This window comes from Leptodactylus fuscus, chromosome 2 (assembly GCF_031893055.1).
Source record: "Leptodactylus fuscus isolate aLepFus1 chromosome 2, aLepFus1.hap2, whole genome shotgun sequence".
Taxonomy (NCBI): Eukaryota; Metazoa; Chordata; class Amphibia; order Anura; family Leptodactylidae; genus Leptodactylus; species Leptodactylus fuscus.
The window spans coordinates 91393997-91413674 of NC_134266.1; the positions used below are offsets into that span (position 1 = coordinate 91393997).

A 19678-nucleotide genomic window follows, 5' to 3' on the forward strand; every position below is an offset into this window, starting at 1 on the left:
CTATATAATTACATGCATCTCCTATCACTGCTATATACAGTGCCTGATACATATATACTCCTGTACACAGGCTGTATATACTATATAATTACATGTATCTCCTATCACTGCTATATACAGTGCCTGATACATATATACTCCTGTACACAGGCTGTATATACTATATAATTACATATATCTCCTATCACTGCTATATACAGTGCCTGATACATATATACTCCTGTACACAGGCTGTATATACTATATAATTACATATATCTCCTATCACTGCTATATACAGAGCCTGATACATATATACTCCTGTACACAGGCTGTATATACTATATAATTACATGTATCTCCTATCACTGCTATATACAGAGCCTGATACATATATACTCCTGTACACAGGCTGTATATACTATATAATTACATGTGTCTCCTATCACTGCTATATACAGAGCCTGATACATATATACTCCTGTACACAGGCTGTATAACACATCACATTGTCTGTATCACAACATACACAATATAACACATCAAATCACATTTGCTAGCCCACCAAACTTTTTAAAGCACTTTTACAGTTTCACACGTCTGTGTCCGCCCAATACTCAAATCACCGCAGACGAAGTCGCGGGTAAAAGCTAGTATTGAATAAAATTGAAAGCCTAGGGAGCCATCTTGTATTCCTTCTAATAATTGTACCTGAAGCTCTTACGAATGAGGAATGATAAGGTTACACTTGGTCAGAGACACTCTCTATGGCGACCTAGTCCTGATGACGTCATTACTATAGCTGACACTGCTATTTCCGCTACTCCTGTGCTAGCGCATTCCATAAGACAAGCTGTCAGGAAAGAGTTAATGTACCTCAGTGGCAGCCGCTGACCAGGCTTTACTTCCGCCCTCTGACTGGCCTCTCTCGCAGTTTGAATCTCCCGCTTGTGTCCCCGCCCACCTATTGGCCCCTCCTACCCTCTCTCATAACCTTTCAATCAACCGCATCTTCATTACTAATCCCGCCTCCTCCCTGTGATAGGCAGCTACATAAGTCACGCCTTCCATTGTAAGCTTTGACTTCTCATTGGTTAATACGGCTGACAGTCAAACCCCACAGCACACACCTTTTTTCAATGACGTTTACACACGCCCATTCGGGTCAAAGCTCTCAATGATTGGCTGCAGCGCACGCTTTCTGGGAACGCCTCCAAGAGGCGGACTGGTTTCAGCAGCTGTCTGTCTGGATCTTGGTACAGTGCTATTGGTGTAGAGAATTTGAGTAGGTGGGGCTTAGGTATTCCATTGGGAATTGTAGTTGCAAAAGGAGATCCCTTCCTGCTCTTTTCATGGACTGAACGGGATGTGAGGGAGGATGAAGAGACTGGAATTTGGATGTAGAAAAGATCAACAATAGTAACAGTACAGAGGTAAACAAGAGGGTGCGGGGTAATGTGCCTGCTGCACTGGAGACAAAGGGAGTGCAGGGATTTAGTGGGGTGTGTCAGGTTCCCTTGTGTGCAGCGCATCACATCATGTGTGGGAATGCATGCAGGGGGTGGAGGGCTCCCAGGGGACATGATAGTAGTGCACAGAATCCTGTTGCTTGTGCATTAGACTCTCAGCTTCCAGGCTACTCTGTTACTGCCCATGGTCAGTGATGAGGGAGAACAATAGATGGGATTCTTAGACTACTCTGCCATGGACAGTACTGAGTGGGGGTCACATTCTTATGTGAGATCACTCCTCCTGGGGTCCCTGGCTGCTCCCTCATCCAGGTCACAGATATTTGGCAGGGTGTGCAGGCGCTGAGAGGGATTGTACACATTACAGCCCATCCTTGCAGCAAAAGCTTGTGAGCAACAGTCATCTCCTTGCATTCATTAGGCAGCTCCCAGATGCTTCCACTGCTCTGCTGGGGCTTGCAAATGTTAACCCCTTCTACACCTGTTAATCACAAGGAAAATGGATTGGCAGAATTATAAAATATTGTTTTTCGTTGCCTCCCATTTACACGTGACGGTCTGATGGTCTTAATGGTTAATGATTTTCTTTATCATTATGGGAGTATATTTTGCAGTGAAAGTTGCGTTGTAGCGGTGTGTTTACACACCCTTAACTAATTGTTGTGCAGTAACAAAGTCTCTGCTTTGTTACAAATCTTGAAATCCAATTTCCCGTGCCATTATCTGGTCCCTGTGATGTGTAAGGCTTTTCCTTCCTGGCTGACCCTCTCCTCCCCTTTCCTCTTACTTTCTGCCAGCTCTTTCTCTTTCTAAAGTTTGGGATTTTTTTTTTTTTTTTCTTTGCCTGATGTTTTATTGCTATCCTCTTAGCTAGTAATGCCATGTACGCCATAGCATTTCCAGGGTCCTAGAGCTGTGTCCATTCCTAAATAACTCAGATAAAAAATAGAAATATATTATTCTGTATGCACCAAGTGTCTTCATTGTGCACCACTCTGATCTTGCATATGAGGCGGTGCTGTGCAACCATTTCCAGGCTTTACATACATTAATTCATTGATGTTCTCAGCAAGGGAATTCACAAAGATTGCATTGAAGACAATGGTAATATAGTCATGGCTAGGGGGAGCTGAGATCTATTCCAGTGCATTGTGTCTTTGGATACAGTTTTGCATTGCTTGCTAAACATTTATCAATAAAGATAAAATATCAAACACTTAATTTACCTTTCCTTGAGGACCACAGATGTTTATCTTGTCCCCTATATAACAGCTTTTCCTATATCAATCTACAGCTGGAAGTTGTAGCTGTGTTACCAAATTCACTTTTACTGCTCTTTTTAATCTATTGCCCTGTTGCATTTCCAGCCCAGAAAAGCCCCCGTCCCCCTCCTGATTCCCTGTCTGTGTGAGATCATTGGTGGTGGTGAAGAAAGCCATGCAGTTGATTTGGGGAAGGACTTAACACTCTGTACTGTTAATGTCTGCAATCAGGAGAGGACTGCAGGAGCCAGGGCTGCTGCTTGGGATTTGGTGCAGGGAATAAGACCAAGGCTGCTGCTGCATCAAGCATTTAGCTGCATGTTGTCAGAAGGACCCAGAGCTCCCCTTGTCCCTTTCAGATCCAGCCTCCAGTCCTGTCACCTCTCCATGGACTGACAGCCCAGTGGATTCTACCAAAATCACATTGCTCGGAATCTGCAAGATCTGTTCTTCAAAGCCTGGATTGTAGCACCAGAGCCAGACAACATGACATCGCCAGCAAAATTCAAAAAGGATAAAGAGATCATTGCTGAGTATGACACCCAAGTCAAAGGTATTGCTTTTTATTCTCTGCTGAGCTGAAGGTTTATGGGGTGGATCTGGAATTTGGTGCGTTTCTGATTTAAAGAGCAATGTAGGATGGGGAATTGCTGAATATTTTTTTTTTTGAAGGGCTGGGCTGCGGTATGTTAGTCAGCAGGGCCTGAATGTTTCAAGAAATTTTTGGGCAGTAACTAATTTGTGGGAGCTGTTAACCCCTTCTGTCATACAAGGGTTAATGTTAGATGATCTGTTTTGCAATCCATCTTGTGACTGTGCTGACAGCAGTCTACATATTCTGCATAATGCAGCATGTAGCCCTTTGTGACAGGAAGTTAACCCCTTTTCAGCTGTCATTCCAAGATTCTAGGTTTTCTGATACTAGTGATATCCTGATGACTATTCTTGAATATTAGCAATGGTTCTGTATACAAACTCAATGGATTCTTATAGAGCCAATTCTATTCCTGTGTTTCATATTCTAACATTATGCATTTTATTACCCAATACCTTGAAGAGTATTGTGTTGTGACAGGAGGCTATTTAAAGGAGGCCACCATGAATACATAATGCTTATCCAATGTACCATATGAATGTAAAATGCTAGATTTTACTTAATGTATCATTGGGTGTTGTTATTGTTGTATGAGCATACATTTAGCATACCTTTATTACATAGCTCTTATACAGGCCACATACCTTGTATTACACACCCGTTGTCTCGTTATACACCAGATGAAGTTTGCTTGGGTCATATTGGTATACCTGAATATCCATAGATAGCTTCTACTTTTGTGTGGACAGTGTACATATTGACAAGCCCACATGAAGCCTGGGGTGATTGGAGTGGCCTTTAAATAGATTTTGTTGACCCATTCTTGTTACTTTTATCACTAAATCTCACCTGTTCTCTCTGTATTCAGTTTTAAGAATGGGAACAAGCAACGTGTAGACTAGGGGTTGGCAACCTTCTTTTGTATGGGGTGCCAACTTTAAAAAAAACCAAAAAAACAACCAAAACCCTATAACATCAATCAAATTAGATTATTACATTTTCAGTTCATTGTGATGCTTGTCCCTGACTTTTTATTTATCTTTTTGCAATGATGATTCTTGTATGGTGAATTCAGCTTAGGGATGAACACTGGACATTGGTTTGTTTAAAACCGACTCCGTGGGTGGGAAAATATGTATCTCATACAACCTGGTCTTTTTGTAAATCCATACAAATCTGTCCAGCCTTGCTGAAATGAGGGTACCCATGTTTAGCTGCTATATTATATTTCTGCACTTGCTTTAAGGTTAAAAAAAAAATAAAAATTGCACATGCAAATGCTGTCTCCCAATTAAGCTACCTCACGACCCGGATGCTAGGACATCTGTGCCTCCATGGTGCAGGAGAGGGATTACTGCCTGGAGCCACACTGCTCTGACAGAGACAGACCTGTGCCAGGTATATATATCTGAGGTGCCAACCTCCACACTGGTGTCAATGGTTGCTGACCCCTGGTGTCAGATCTTATTCAGTTATCTTAACTCTTCATATACATTAATGTTGGCTAAATCTGCTGATTAAGCAGTATTTACCAGTCATCTAATGTGTATGGGGGATTCTGACAGCAGATATTGGGAGGGGGGGTGTATGAAGCTGTTGGTTTCCAGCATGCCCCATTTCTTGGGTTTATAGAGGAGATGCACTGCTGCCAGAGATATTTGTTAGTAGCTTATTGTATACTTGGCTGAGGGTGCATCTGTGTGATTTAGACAATGGTTTAGGCGCAAAATATGCTTTGCTATATACTCGCATTACCAATCCACTTTCGGGTGCCCAACGCTTTTCTTGTCCCCCCCCCCCAAATGTGTTCGACAGTGATATATCAGATGATCACAATGGTTAAAGGCTGCGATGAATTGTCATCAATAGTCACATCCCCCAATTATGTTGAAAACCTCCTAAAAGGGCAAACTAATATGCAAAAAGTGTAGGTCTATGAGCTGGAACCCCCAGTAATGCTGGAATGAGCACGCTCAATGAACCCAAATCTGTCTCACCTGTCTACATTAACTTTACTATCAAATGTCTGTAAGCTGTAGGGCACATTACATTTTCTTTTGACATGCCCCTATGAAAGAGATAACCTTTTGTATTATGGTGGACTATTCTTTAATATGCACAACATTTATTGCCTACATACGGATGAAATTTGTGTACAACTTTGCTTGTTCTGTTTTATTCTAGTTTTTATTTTCAATTTTTTAAAAATTAGTAATCCTTTTTGCTAATGATGCTTGTGTGCAGGAGCCCTGGATGCGTACATGGTTGTCATGGAGGAGGAGGCACACACGTGTGTCCTGAGAGCTTTGGTACTGTCCAACTATAGGTTGTTGTTAATTATGTTGCAGTCATTGAGACACCCGGCAGTAAGGGGTATTGCTGATGTAGGCGTTCTTTATTCTCGTTTATTGTATTATCATATTCTGACTTTGTGTTTCTCAAACTTGGCTTTAAATCAGGACAAAGGAACGATCGCAGAGATTTAGCATGCCTCTTACAATGTTGTCTGGAAAGGTCTAAAAATGTTACTTTCCTGTGATGGTGCTCGGTCCCACCTGCTTCTGCTGCCCCTGTACCTCCACGGCGTTCTCCATAATTACCCGCTTAATATGACTCCAGTTTAAGCAACTTCAAAGAGATTCTCTTTTTTTTCTTTTTCTTTTTTTTCTAGAATTTAAAGGAGGTTTCTTTGTATGGCTCAGCTGTGTTTTCAGTACATTTTCTTCTGTTGCAGCTTATCCAAAATTTATCCAGATGTATCTGTCAGTTGCACAGAGTATAGGTTTTATGAATCTGTGATATCCCTCTTCCGAGGAAAAATTTCACGATAAGACAGATCCACCCAAAAATTTAATAAAATCAGAAAAACCGTAACAAAATCCGCAACATAAAACAAAGAGTGGTTACAAAAGGAAGGGGAAATATAAAGGAAGCACTTACATTTATCCCTTCTACTCAGGCCTTATTCACATCTGTGTTCGGGTTTCTGTTCAGCGAGTCCACTTGGGGATCCCCCATCCCGAATGGAAACCTATACGCATTAAAAACAGTTACCTGGGAAACCTGCGGAGCCCATAGACTATAATGGGGTCTGCGTGGTTTCCGCTCAGTTTCCACATGAAACATGCGGAGAGAAAAGTCCTCCAAGCATCACTTTTCTCTCTGCATGTTTTGTTCGGAAACCACATGGGCGCCATTATAGTCTACGGGCACCACAGGTTTCTATTAGGTAACCGCTTTCTAATGCTTATAGGTTTCGGTTCGGGGGTCACCAAGCAGACTTCCCAATCGCGGATGTGAATCGGGCCTCATTGGGCCACAAAATCTGTGACAAAAACTTTTCTCAGCTTAAAGAGAGTCTGTCAGCACAAAATTGAGATATAAACTAATCCCAGTACTACCTTGTAGGGCTGTCAGCATAGTTTACAATGATTTATTTTTTCTTCCGGGCTGCTGCTCCATTCTTATAAAAAAAAATAAAAATAATAATAATAATCTTTTTATCTCTATATAGATTCGCTTCCTTCACTTCGGGTGCAGTGTGTCATCCTCAGACTTTCACAGTACAGTCAGTGGGCGGAGCAGATAGTGAGGCCCCTTGATGAAAAGCCACACCTCTAAAATCCTTCTCTGCTCATTTGCATAGGGATAAAAGGATAATTTTTTTTTTACAAGAATGGAGCAGCGGTCCTGAATAAGAAATACATCTTTGTAATCTGTGCTGACAGCCCTACAAACTACTGAGATTACTCTATAGCTCAATTGTGTGCTGACAGACTCCCTTTAAGTAGAGCTGCTTGCCTTCCGTGTTTATTATATAACATAACAATGGGTTAATGGGTGTTTCTTTATATACCGTGGTTATATTTTTAATAGTTGTGTTGGTTAAAACTGCTGTGTATTTTAGTTTCCCTTTAAAGAATTTCTCAGTTTATATGTTTTTTAATAAATCTTAATTCTGTTGCCAAAATAATGTATAGAAACTGGGTGAGTCCCTTCTGGCAGAAAATGTATTCGTATAATACACCCAAGTTAGGATGAGTACAGCCGCACCCACGAGCCTGAACACTGCACCCCATTCAGGATGTCTGCAGGGTGAGGTGCGTGCTGGGGTGTGATAAGAATATTCAGCTGTAAACTACTACATCTATCAACCGTGCGATATTATTCCTGAATGCAGAATCGGAGGAATAGGCTTACTCTCACCATGTGGAAGGTCCACTTGCAGAATATTTTGTATTGTGCAGTTTTATTTCTATTCGTCACCGACCAATTGCTTATCTTTTCATTATTCTGAAATCTTCTCTCTCCTCTGGTATCGGCAGAACATCCCCACAGCTGCAGAGCTCTTACCAGTGAAAGCCTTAGAATTAGGCTGTGATTTATTTATTTTGGCAGCCTGCCTAAATGACTGCATCCATTCATTGCCTGCCCCTTCTTTTCCCCCTCTCGTGTTCCTTTTTCAAGCGGTGGTTCCACTGGGATCATTTATAACTCATTCCCTTGGTCTTACTATCTTTGTATGAGCCCAAGTGAATCAGGGCTCTTTTGTGCATTGCTTTTACTACATGCACTGGCTTGGTGCACATCTTCGCTATCTTATGTTGTCACCATATAAGATGGTAGACATTGGATGGTGGTGTTCTGCTAAGGTTATCAAAGCTGATCTGAACTCAGTTGGCTATATGATCCTAAAAAAATCCAAACCTTTAAAAATTTGTGTTTAGAAAACTACTGTTCACATTTTTCAGATTTCTAGAAACTTGTTGGTCAGGCATGACTTCTCAAGGGTCTTCCCTTAGGACCAGGAAATGGTGATGCTTGGCTTTACCGTTTGTTGTAGTCCATACCAAAACTTATAAACATTACCTCCCCCCCCCCCTTTTTTTTTTTTTATCTTGGGCCTAACAAGTACATCTTAAAATAAGTATATGTTGTTGCTAACCCTTCGTTCACATCTGCGTTCAGTATTCCGTTCGGGGAGTCCGCATGGGAAGCCCCGAACGGAATACCGAACGCAACTGCAAGCGGTGTGCAGTGAAAGCACACGGATCTCATAGACTATAATGGGGTCCATGTGCTGGCCATGCGCTGCCCACGCGAATCATGTGGACAGTTAAGTAGATTGCGAACTACTTTCCTGTCCGCATGATCCCTGCGGCAATCTGGCGGCAAGCACACGGACCTCATTATAGTCTATGGAGTCCGTGTGCTTTCACTGGCACACCGCTTGCAGTTGCTTTCGATATTCCGTTTGGGGAGGGACCTCATGCAGACTTCCCCAGACGGAATCCAAATGTAGATGTGAACGAGGCCTAAGGGAGCCTGCACACGGAGTTACGCTCCGCTCATTCTGAACGTAATACTCGTAATACTCGTTCAGAGTGAGCACGTAAAAAAACGATCCCATTTATTTCTATGGGTGCCGGCATACGTCTGCTACTCATTGAAATCAATGGGAGGATTCCCCCCCCCATTGCTTTCAATGTGATATCACACACGCGTATCACATTGAAAGCAATAGAGAAAAAGCCTCCCATTGGTTTCAATGGGGAGCGCACGTATGCCGGCACCCATAGAAATCAATGGGATCTGAGTTTTACGTTCAGAATGAGCGGAGCGTATACTCCGTGTAAAGGCTCCCTTACTCATAGCAAACCACCTATCCTCCAAGGCAGAGATGGGCGATAAATGTTTGGGCACTGAGATCCCATTAATCACTAAAACAAGGACATTTTTCTTCCTCACTTGCATGATACTGGTGTAGAGAGGCATTAATGGAGTTTGCACTATAGACAGGACAATGACGAGAACGCCATTCGCAGCACCTTTTCCTTCATTCTCTTTCCATGTAAATGAAAGAGGATCTCGATTTTAGTGATGAGATGTCCATGTATTTTGAACGTCTCAGCATGAGACAATAAACCGCCTTCACTTTTTTAACCACGTACTCTTTGGTGTGTCGCCTGATTTTATTTTTTTTAATGTTGTAAAGCAGAGGTGGCATACATATTATCAATCTAGACAAGGATTGCTATCAATCGAAATGCAAAACCATGTTAATTTCACGAAATTAGCTGCAGCCACCATTTGGAACGTTATAGGAGCTTTCTGGGCTAAAAATATTACTAACCAGAAAAAAAATATTCCCTCAAATCAATATAAAGTCTGGAGTCACATCAACAAAAATTATAAACGTCTAGAAATATTCATTGAGAACAGCTCAGCAAAAGGTTTCCTGACTATTTATTATTGTAAAATAAATATACATATACTAGATAAATCATACAAATTCAAGGAGAGGTAACAAACAATACACTGCAAAACACTGCCTCTATGATACAAAAAAAACTCTCCCTTCCCGCTCCTCCCAAAGAATAGAGGATGCCCCCCAAATAGATAACCTGCAGAGTATAATCCTAAAAAGGTGCAAAAAAAAAAAAAAAAAACATCAGATGATATTCCTAATCACATGTAAACTTATGATGTACATAGATCTTATGCAAAACCCATTTGCTTAAATATAATCACTAAAATAAGGTAAAATACCTGCAAAAGTTACAATGGGAAAAGTGCCAAGTATATAAAGTAACAAGCACCAAGAAACACGAGACAAACAGCTATTCACATCTGCGCCCGTTCTCCGTTCATACGGGTTTTCGTTTCCTGCACAAAACAGAGCAGGAGACGGAAACCTGCAGGACTCTTTCATACCCATTCATTTGAATGGGTTTGAAAGATGTCCGGCCGTGAGCGTTTTATGCTCTCCACCGCAAAACTGTTTTTTTTTTTTTTTTTTTTTTTTTTTTTTAAAAAAACTGACACAGAATCGGTCATGTAGTACTCCGTACTAAAAAAAAAAAAAAAAAACGGTTTTGTGGCGGAGAGCATAAAACTCTCACCATCGCTCACGGCCGGACCCAGTCTGACAGGTTTCCGTCTTCTGCATACGGAAGACTGAAACCTGAAAACGGAGTTCAGGCGTTAGTGTGAACCCAGCGTAAGGTACCAAGTATTATAAATAGGCACTTAGTTTATTTTCCCTATAGATATACTATGACCAGCCGCAATAGTGATGTATAGAATCTCCCATAAAATAGTGAAAAAAACCAAAGCTTTAAAAAAATGTTCTAAATCACTCCTTTCCCTAGAATGCATCTAAAAGTAGAAAATTACTGTGATACACATTAGGTATCCCTGTGTCTGAAAGTGCCTGGTCTACTGAATATAGGGTATCTACAGGGGTTAATAGGAGCACTGCAGATACCCTATATTCAGCCAGGCTGAATTCCAAGTGGGGGGAAGAAAACTCAGTCCTCAAGCTCAGGGAAGGGGCAGACAGACAACCAAAACACCCCCTCCCCTTTCCCAGTACCCAGCAGCTACTGCACCCAAAAACTCCGACCATTTTAATTTTTGAAAATTTTCAGTAGCTGCTGCATTTCCCTCACTAGGCTTATACTCGAGTCAATAAAATTAGTAATTACTCGTACTAAAGTATGGATAGCACTCCAGGTAATTGAGCTTGCTTCTAAGTTTTATTTGCAGAACACATATTCCATGTTAGAGCATGTTGTATCCACCACAATAGACCTTATCATATACAGGATTGTGAAAATGTAGTATAGATATTTTAAGAGCCAAGATTAACATTTCAGGCTGCAAGAGCTGACAATTAGAAGAATATGAAGGCATGACGACTGCCGTGTAAGTAGAAAAAAATATAGAGTGCTGCTCACATCAGTATAGTATGAGCTAATCTGTGGAGGTCCTGGCTACCAGACCTTCACTGATCTGATACAGATTACTTATCCTTCGTAGAGGACATCAATATTTTTAACATGGAAAACCCCTTTTAGACGTCTTCATAATAAATCAACATAATATAATTTTATTTTATAAAAACTAATAACTTTTAGTCTAACAAAATGATTGTGCGTCTTAGAGCGAATGCAGGGTGTAGCTACCCCACGCACATGGTTATCGCATAGCATAGTGTGAAAGTATAAGAAGCGGTAACTTATTCTCTGTTATTAAAAGGACGATGCATGCCGGGTAAGTTATTCACTTTGAGCCTGTCAGGAAGAAGTGATGTAGAAATTCAGAATTTGATTCTGAAGAACTTTATAACAAGAAGGCGTGAAATGAAAGGAACTTGTAAGCAAAGTGATTTCTAAGTTTTCTGTCAAAATATAAAAATAAACACCCTGATGCTGGGTACACACTAGCGCCCGGACTCCGTTTTCAAGTTTCCGTCTTGTACTGCATGTCCGACTCTGTGTCCGGTTTAAAAAAATCGGTTTCGCAGCGGAGAGCATAAAACGCTCACCGGCGCCCACAGCCAGACATCTTTCAAACCCATTCAAATGAATGGGTATGAAAGAGTCCTGCAGGTTTCCGTCTCCTGCTCAGTTTTGTGCAGGAAACGGAAACCTGCAGAACAGAGACCGAGCGCAGATGTGAACGAGCCCTTAGATGTATCTTTGTATATATTCTGCAGGGCCTCCATTTTATAGATTAAACCTATATGTAGCTTGTAATTTTTTGGGGAAAAATTGGGTTTGCTTTCGAACCCTATATGTATGAACTCAATTGATTTACTTTTGGACTGTAACTGGGTAGCAAGTTTTATTTTTCCCCTTTCGTACCAATGGTTACCGTTCTCCCTGACTTCGCCTGCATGCCTTTGGACTGATATACCTCCACAATGCTGTCAGATGAATTACTTTCATCTTTGCTCTGTGTGTTACTATTATGTGAATGTGCACAATACAGTTTTGTATAGTAAAAAGGAGAACCCCATAGCAGATTGGTGTATATATATGTGTGCTAAAAGATTGACTATAACTAGCAAACTATTCATTTAACCATGCTTTAGGTTGGGTTCCACATAGTGTAAATGCTACGATGTGTCAGTGGCAGAAATGCTATGGCAAAAACCACGTCGTTTTACAGTACCTGCAAAGAGAATGAGATTCTAGAAATTCCCATCCACACATTGCAGGAAAAAATCTGCAGCAGATATGCTTCGATTTAAAAAACGCTTGCATTTTTGTAAGTTGCAGCATGTCAATTATACCTACGGAAACGCTGGCGGTTTCCATATACGTATAATAGAAGCTTAAAGTTCGTAGTGGAAAACTCTGCCAATTTTCTGTGAAAAGCACTGTGGCAAAAACAGCGATGCATTTCCGCTACAGTCTTTTCCAAGGTGTTTTTTGGTGGCCAATCCGTGAAAAACTTCACCAATCTACAAAAACAGGGAATATGTAGGTAAACATTGAGTTAGTTGTAATGAAGGTGTCCTATAGTTATACTCTAGAATTGTTTTTTATTATTTAGATACTGTACTTTGTTGCCAGTGACTCTGTAAACTGACTCTTCATGAAAGACAGGTTGAGTTCTCAGTAGGGGAGTGCAGAATGGTCATTAACCTCTAAGGTATTCACCTTTCCCAGATTCCAGACAGGATATTACCCTTGTATCTAACAGTGCTTTAGTATGTGAATTTCGCAGTCTGCACTCTCTGCCTGCACAACTCTCAATTTACAAATGATTTTTAGGCACAAAGTTTCTCCAGTATCTCTAGGCCTTCTCTTTGACCTAATTATGTAAATTCCACCATGAATAACTCTGAAATCCCACTTACTGCCTAGTCCTAAACCTTCTAATGGAACGCAGATGGAACGCAGGACCTCGTTCATTAATGTGCATGTGACCAATAATATTCCCGTGGGGGCAAAGTTTTTTTCCTGTAGTCTCCATTATGTACTTTCAAGTTTTTATGTTGCTTGCAAAACAGGTCAAATGTATCGCAGTGCTTCCTGCTGTGGGATTAAATTGGATTTCAGGCCTGTTTCACACATGTGCATTGGATGAGAATTGAGAACAGAACCTTGCAAATTGTCATAAAATTCCAGAGAGTAGATGGTCCAGCGAAAGCGTCGTGGTGTTATACATAGTATTAAGTGTTTTTTTTTTTTTGTTTTTTTTTTATTTAATCGACAAATTTGCAATATTTCATTGGCCATCAAAAAACTTAGTGCAATATTTAGGCCCAATACTAAATTTTATTGAATGCTACAGCTACGTATAAAGCACTTCTGATGGTCACAAGCAGGACTCATTTTCTGAATTCTTGCACGGTAAGGGAGCATTCACACGGCGTAATGTCCCGCGAGATTTGGCACGTGTACGCCGCGTGACCCTTTGCGTGCCGTACACGCTCCCATTCATTTCAATGGGAGCGTATGCGCCGCGCTAGTTTGCGGCCGTGAATAAATGCACGGCCGCAAACTAGCGCGGCGCATACGCTCCCCGCTCCCATTGAAATGAATGGGAGCGTGTACGGCACGCAAAGGGTCACGTGGCATACACGTGCCAAATCTCGTGGGACGTTACGCCGTGTGAATGCTCCCTAAGAGTGCATTCACACGGAGGAGAACTGCGCTGAATTTGGTGTGGAATCTGCGTCAGATTCAGCGCTGAAAAACAAAGCCTCCCATTGACTTGACTTCAATGGGTTCAATGCTAGCAGAAAAAGGAACCCATTGAAGTCAATGGGAGGTTTTTTTTTTTTTTTTTTTCAGCACTGAATCTGACGCAGATTCCACACCAAATTCAGTGCCATTTTCCTCCGTGTGAATGCACCCTAAAGCCACATGTAGCGGGCACTGTTCTTCTAACTGTTATATTGGTAGGCATTTTCTGAATGCATATTTGTGTGCACGCAGTCATTGCATTCTAAAATGGTGTCAGATTAAACTAAGGGGGCATTCACACTGAGTAACGCCGGGCGTGTATCACAGCCGTACACGCTGGCATTACGGCAGACTGCCGAACACTTCCCATTCACTTCAATGGGAGCGCTCGTAAACGCCGCTGTTACGAGCGCTCCCATTGAAGTGAATGGGAAGTGTTCGGCAGTCTGCCGTAATGCCGGTGTGTACGGCTGTGATACACGCCTGGCGTTACTCGGTGTGAATGCCCCCTAAAACTGCATGTTTCCATTCTCCAGATGGATGTAGGTCTCGCCTCTTGGAGCTTCACATGTTGAGTATTTACAGTAGATCATATTAATAATAATAATAATATTATTGTTTATATAGCACCATTAATTCCATGGTACTTTGCATTTGGGGGTTACATACAGTACACAAAATATACAAACAGATATAATACTAACAGTGACTGACTGGCACAGTGGAGCAGAGGGCCCTGCCCGCGAGGGCTTACAATCTCATGTTCAATACCCCTTTAAAGGTGTATGCAAAGAGGAATAAAACTTACTAATGCATTCCTGCACGGGATAAGCTTTATTACAAACATATATATCTGCCCCCTTATGGAATGTACCGAGTGGTGTGAGGTTTTCTGCTGCCACTGCAATTGTGTGATGTCATTCACCAACTCAACTGTGCTCTCACTAATCAATTCAAATCAAACAAGCTTTATTGGCACGTCCGAATAGATATTTGGCATTGCCAAAGCTAGTAAAGGGGGGGGGGGGGAGAGTTGGATTGTGGTGGGTGTGGTGGGTATGGTGGGGTGCGTGGTTTGGGGTATAACAGTCCGTGGAGTCTCATCTTCCTCTTGTTTGGTGACAACTGAACACATATTGGGCAGCGATCTCCACAGTGGCCTCTTCTTCTCCTATATGTTCATAGAGTAGAATGGTGTTGGTCATGTTGCCAAGAGTTTGAATCTCAGCAGGAGAACAAGAAATTGCAAAGATGATCACAGCTTTGTTGTACATGTATATAATTTGTATTGTAATAATGCTTATCCAGGGCAGGGAATGCATTGAAAAGGTTTATTTTTCCCTGCATAACCCCTTCAACACCGCATAGATCTGGCTAATAAAGGGAAGCCCTGAGCGGGTGCAATAGGGTTGTCTTCAAAAGAAAACTCTTTAATTTACTACGCTAGCTTAACCTTAAAGAGGTATACCTAGTATATAGCTTGTATGAGAGTATGCCATGTATGTGAGCCCTATCTCTGGGAAACTTTTTTTTTTTTTTTTTTTTTTTTTACTCCTATAGACCTGAACGGAGGGATGTATTATACTTGTTTGTACAGCAATTATGCAACACCTTTGCAGAGTGTAAACCCAGCTTCCATGAGACAACTTAAACTAACTTTACATTTGTGGGGGAGAACATTTGTGCATATATTTTAGTACTGAATGGAAACTGGAAACCAGTCTGATGACAGACGAGGACAAATGGCCAATTATTAACCAGCCTGCATAGTTCCTCCGGAATTTTCTCGCTGCGTGTGTATATTAGGGTTGTGGTATACTTCTGATTTCCATGCTAATTGTACAAGAGCCAGGCACAATTCTGCCCTAATTCAATAGACCATAATATACCTAATAGTCTTCCTCTATATTTATTTGGATGAATATGCCTATTTAAGCTATTTGTGTGTATAGTCGATGGAGGCGGCCTGCATAATCTTATTATGGCTTTAGAGTTATGAGAAAGAGATGAACTGTAAGTGGTTATTTGTCTTGATTTATGACAGCCATGTTTTTTCTGCAGCTATTGTGTCTGGTAATTCACATGAATCTCTCTGCTTATACATTTTCATCATGTATGGGGCCTCATTTACAGAAAGTCGTGTGGACGGAAATGAGGAGATATTGCCCATAGCAAGCAATCACATTCCATGTCTTTTGTTTGGTAACCTACACTAGATATATAATAAGAGAATTGTTTCGTTTCTATGGGGATTTGTTTAGTGTGTGTGTGTGTGTGTGTGTGTGTGTATATATATATATATATATATATATATATATATATATACACACACACACACGCGCACATCATTTTGGGAGTCCATATATCTACATTTGTGACTATTTCAGTAACTGATGTATTAGTTCATTCATAGGATTCTGTTCTCTCGGCGCTTTAGCAGTGATCCCCCCTCCCCAACGCTAGAGCAATATATGCGCATTCTCCAGGCTTTGTACTATTACCATAGTGCTGACTTGCTTTTCTGCACAGCGAAGCATATTTCTGCTGAATAGTAGCCTGTGATGTGCTGCTTGGATGTTGTTTTGTATCCTGGCAGTGATCTAACAAACCAGTAAAAAAGTGCCACGTGGGAAGAGGTAGACTGCAGGGTGTATGGTTACTATGGCAATCTTCCTTGCTTAGGTTTCTTCTCGCCTTTGTCCTTGTGACAGCTGCTGACCTTCTGCTGAATTGAAGTCAGAAGGTCAATGACTACTTTACTGTGGAAGGAGGTCAGTTTGGTGCAGACACTGTTCTACAAATGTCCGCTACTGTGCAAGTGACAAATGTCCAAGAACATTCTGTGGCCTGTGTACTGATCTAACTCCAGATTTCTGGGCTTGCAGGGGTTGTGTGGTTCTGCAGTGCGACACTCTGCCTCCTTTAGTAGAGAAGGAGTTAAGGAAATCTTGGGCCTTTTGCCCAGCTGCCTGATGAATTAAAGGCTGTGATTAAACAGAAGGCCGCGTGCCCGGGATCCGCCAGGAATGTGCCTTGTGCTAGCAGGATACTCGCACATAGAAACTTGCCACTGGGCTCTCTGTGTACGCCTTCTTACTGTGTCCTAACAACTTTTTTTTATTGGAGGCATCTTAACCCCTTGTATGTCCAAGGGGTGATTGGAGGAGTGATCTTTACTTTAAATATAAGACTTTATTATTTTTAAATATTAACTTTTTTTATATATAAAATTACAAAGGTTCACAATTTAAATTGCAACAATCTTAACAAAATGCTGACACACAGGTCAGAAGGTAAGCATTATAGCGAATTACAGCAAAAGATTACTTAGCACAAGGAAGCGTGGTCACTCAGGAACACACAATGAATGTGGAGGCAGTAAAAGCAATCCTAGTAGTAGTGGTTGTTTGCCATATCCATCAAAAAGAGTTGCTTTGGCTAAAGGTACTAAGCTGAGAACAGGGTATGTAAGTGTATTACAAACTAGGTAGCATTCAGAGGAATTGACAAAGAGCCAGCAATCCATGCACTCCAGTTTCTCCAATATCTGGGAATGATCATGGTTCCAAGTTGTAACAACTTGTAGTGTATATGGATTTCCATCTCAACGTAATATATGTAATTGATGTTCTGAAAACAGGTGGTAAATCTGTAACGCCTTTGTGTAAGAGCATCAATGCAGGATGGGGTTCTGATAACGCATCTGTTACTAAAGATATTAGGGGTGATCAATATATCAGCTTAGTACAACATAACCGAGAATGACTTGCTGAGCCTTTCTTTTAACAACCCTGTGATACTCACAGCAATACTGTGAGCCTAGTGATCTGGGGTTTAGTACCAACGTAGAGCCAAAGCCTTGACGTCCCAATCACGTCTTGGTTGACTTTATTCCCGTGACTCTACATAGATTAATTAATTATACGCAAAACTCTGCCATGACGAAGAGAGCTACAAACATTAGTGAGAATTAGCTGTGGTTGGAAATTATAGGATTGACAACATTGTAGAATGAGGCATTCTTAATATAATACCAATCCTTCAATTAAAGAAGTGTAATTGTATTTGTTTGGTTTCTCATCTGAAAACCACAAGGAAAATGGAATTGTGTCATTGAATCTAAATCAAAGGGGCATAAAAAAAATAATTAACATGGTTTCCACACATAAACAGTAGAAAACAAGTAGATATCCACAAGCTGATCCATTCCATTCAATGGTTCAAGTATTTGCAAGCATCTGTATGTAAAACTCATCTATAAGGATTCCTGTTAGTGTAACCTGCAAAACTGCGTCAGAAGCCAAGGATCAACCTAAGACTAGGGTAGAGCGATCGGGATGGGAAAAGTTCGGATTCCGATCGGCGATCGCGAACGTGAAATTTACTCGATCGGAATTCCGATCCTGATCTTTTCCGGCGGGATCGAGGTCGGAGGTTATTTCCCACAATGCTTGGCTAGTGGCCAAGTATTGTGGGAAAAGCTAACAATGTTAGCTACTACTACTACAATGTACAGTAATGGAGATGTAGCAGGGTCCAGTATACGGCATAGCAGGGAGGAAACAGAAGATTAGATGGTATCTACTCTTCGGTTTCCTCCCTGCTGTGCCGTATACTGGACTCTGCTACATCTGCATTACTGTACATTGACTTGTCTATCTACTCTTCTGCTTCGTCCCTGCTTTACTATATACTCGGTACTGCTATATCTCAGATAAAATCTACGGTAAAGCAGGGAGGAAGCAGAAGAGTGGCAGGCTGAGGTAAATCACTCTGCGCTGCTGCTATAGCTGCCTTATCTGCAGTAACTGACACTCGATGGCTGCGGTTATTTTAGGTGAGTGCCCTTCTTCCTGCACTGTACTACCAGCCGGAGCGGTGCCCTCTCTGCCCAGTACCTTTATATCTCCAGCATGCCCTCGTAGGCCTGCACGTATTCCTGTTCTTCAGGGCGCTGCTGTGAGGACGACGAGGCACTCGCCATATAAGCAGCCATGGGTGAAGTTCGCAAATAGATAGATACTACTGTACATTGACTTGTCTATCTACTCTTCTGCTCTGTCCCTGCTTTACCGTATACTCAGCTCTGCTACATCTCAGATGTAGCAGAGCTGAGTATACGATAAAGCAGGGACGAAGCAGAAGAGTAGCTAGACAAGTCAATGTACAGTAATGCAGATGTAGCAGAGTCCAGTATACAGCACCGCAGGGAGAAAACAGAAGAGTAGATAGTATCTATCTACTTGCAAACTTCAGCCATGGCTTATTATATGGCGAGTGCTTTGTCGTCCTCACAAAGTAATTAAAAAACAATGTTTCATGGCCATTTAAGTGTTCCCTTGCTTTTTCTATGTATTCTAAGAACTTGTATGTATTGTTTGTTTTATAGCTTTTGAAAACTATCTTTAAAAAAAAAAAAAAAAAAAAACCTGAAAAAAACATTGACTTGCATTAGGATCGGAATTTGGTTCGAATGGAAAATGATTGGAAATCGGATTTTAAAATCGATCCTGATATCTCAAGATCGGCTCAACCCTACCTAAGACGTGTGTTTGCAGTGGAACCTGCTGCAGAAATCTCAGTTTTCTAATGCATGTTTGTATATCATGTGATGTTTTACTGCAAGACTCATAGGACAGCGAGCAGCATCTGACTTTCTTCATTGCACATATCAAAAATAATACTGTTTTTGGTAGCACTGCCACATTGTGCAAAGAATGCTATTGATAGGCACAATTCAGCCCATTTGTAGGATTTTTATTATTTATTTATATAGCACCATTAATTCCATGGTGCTTTACATTTGGGGGTTACATACAATACACAAAATATACAGGTAGATATAATACTAACAGTGATCGGCTGGCACAGTGGGGCAGAGGACCCTGCCCG

General features: G+C 41.3%; 1 protein-coding gene across 2 annotated transcripts in view; it reads left to right on the plus strand.

Annotated features, from left to right (window-relative positions):
- The first annotated feature begins 1288 nt into the window (after nucleotides 1-1288).
- SRGAP2 (SLIT-ROBO Rho GTPase activating protein 2) overlaps nucleotides 1289-19678 on the plus strand; it is a 97798-nt gene continuing 79408 nt past the window's right edge. Inside the window, exons 1-2 of one of the 2 annotated variants that reach the window (XM_075264130.1) lie at nucleotides 1289-1412; nucleotides 2816-3263. In XM_075264130.1, coding sequence (XP_075120231.1) covers nucleotides 3197-3263 — 67 coding nt within the window. In that variant the 5' untranslated portion in view covers nucleotides 1289-1412; nucleotides 2816-3196. The remainder of the gene's footprint in view (nucleotides 1413-2815; nucleotides 3264-19678) is intronic. The other variant, XM_075264129.1, reaches the window with a different exon arrangement.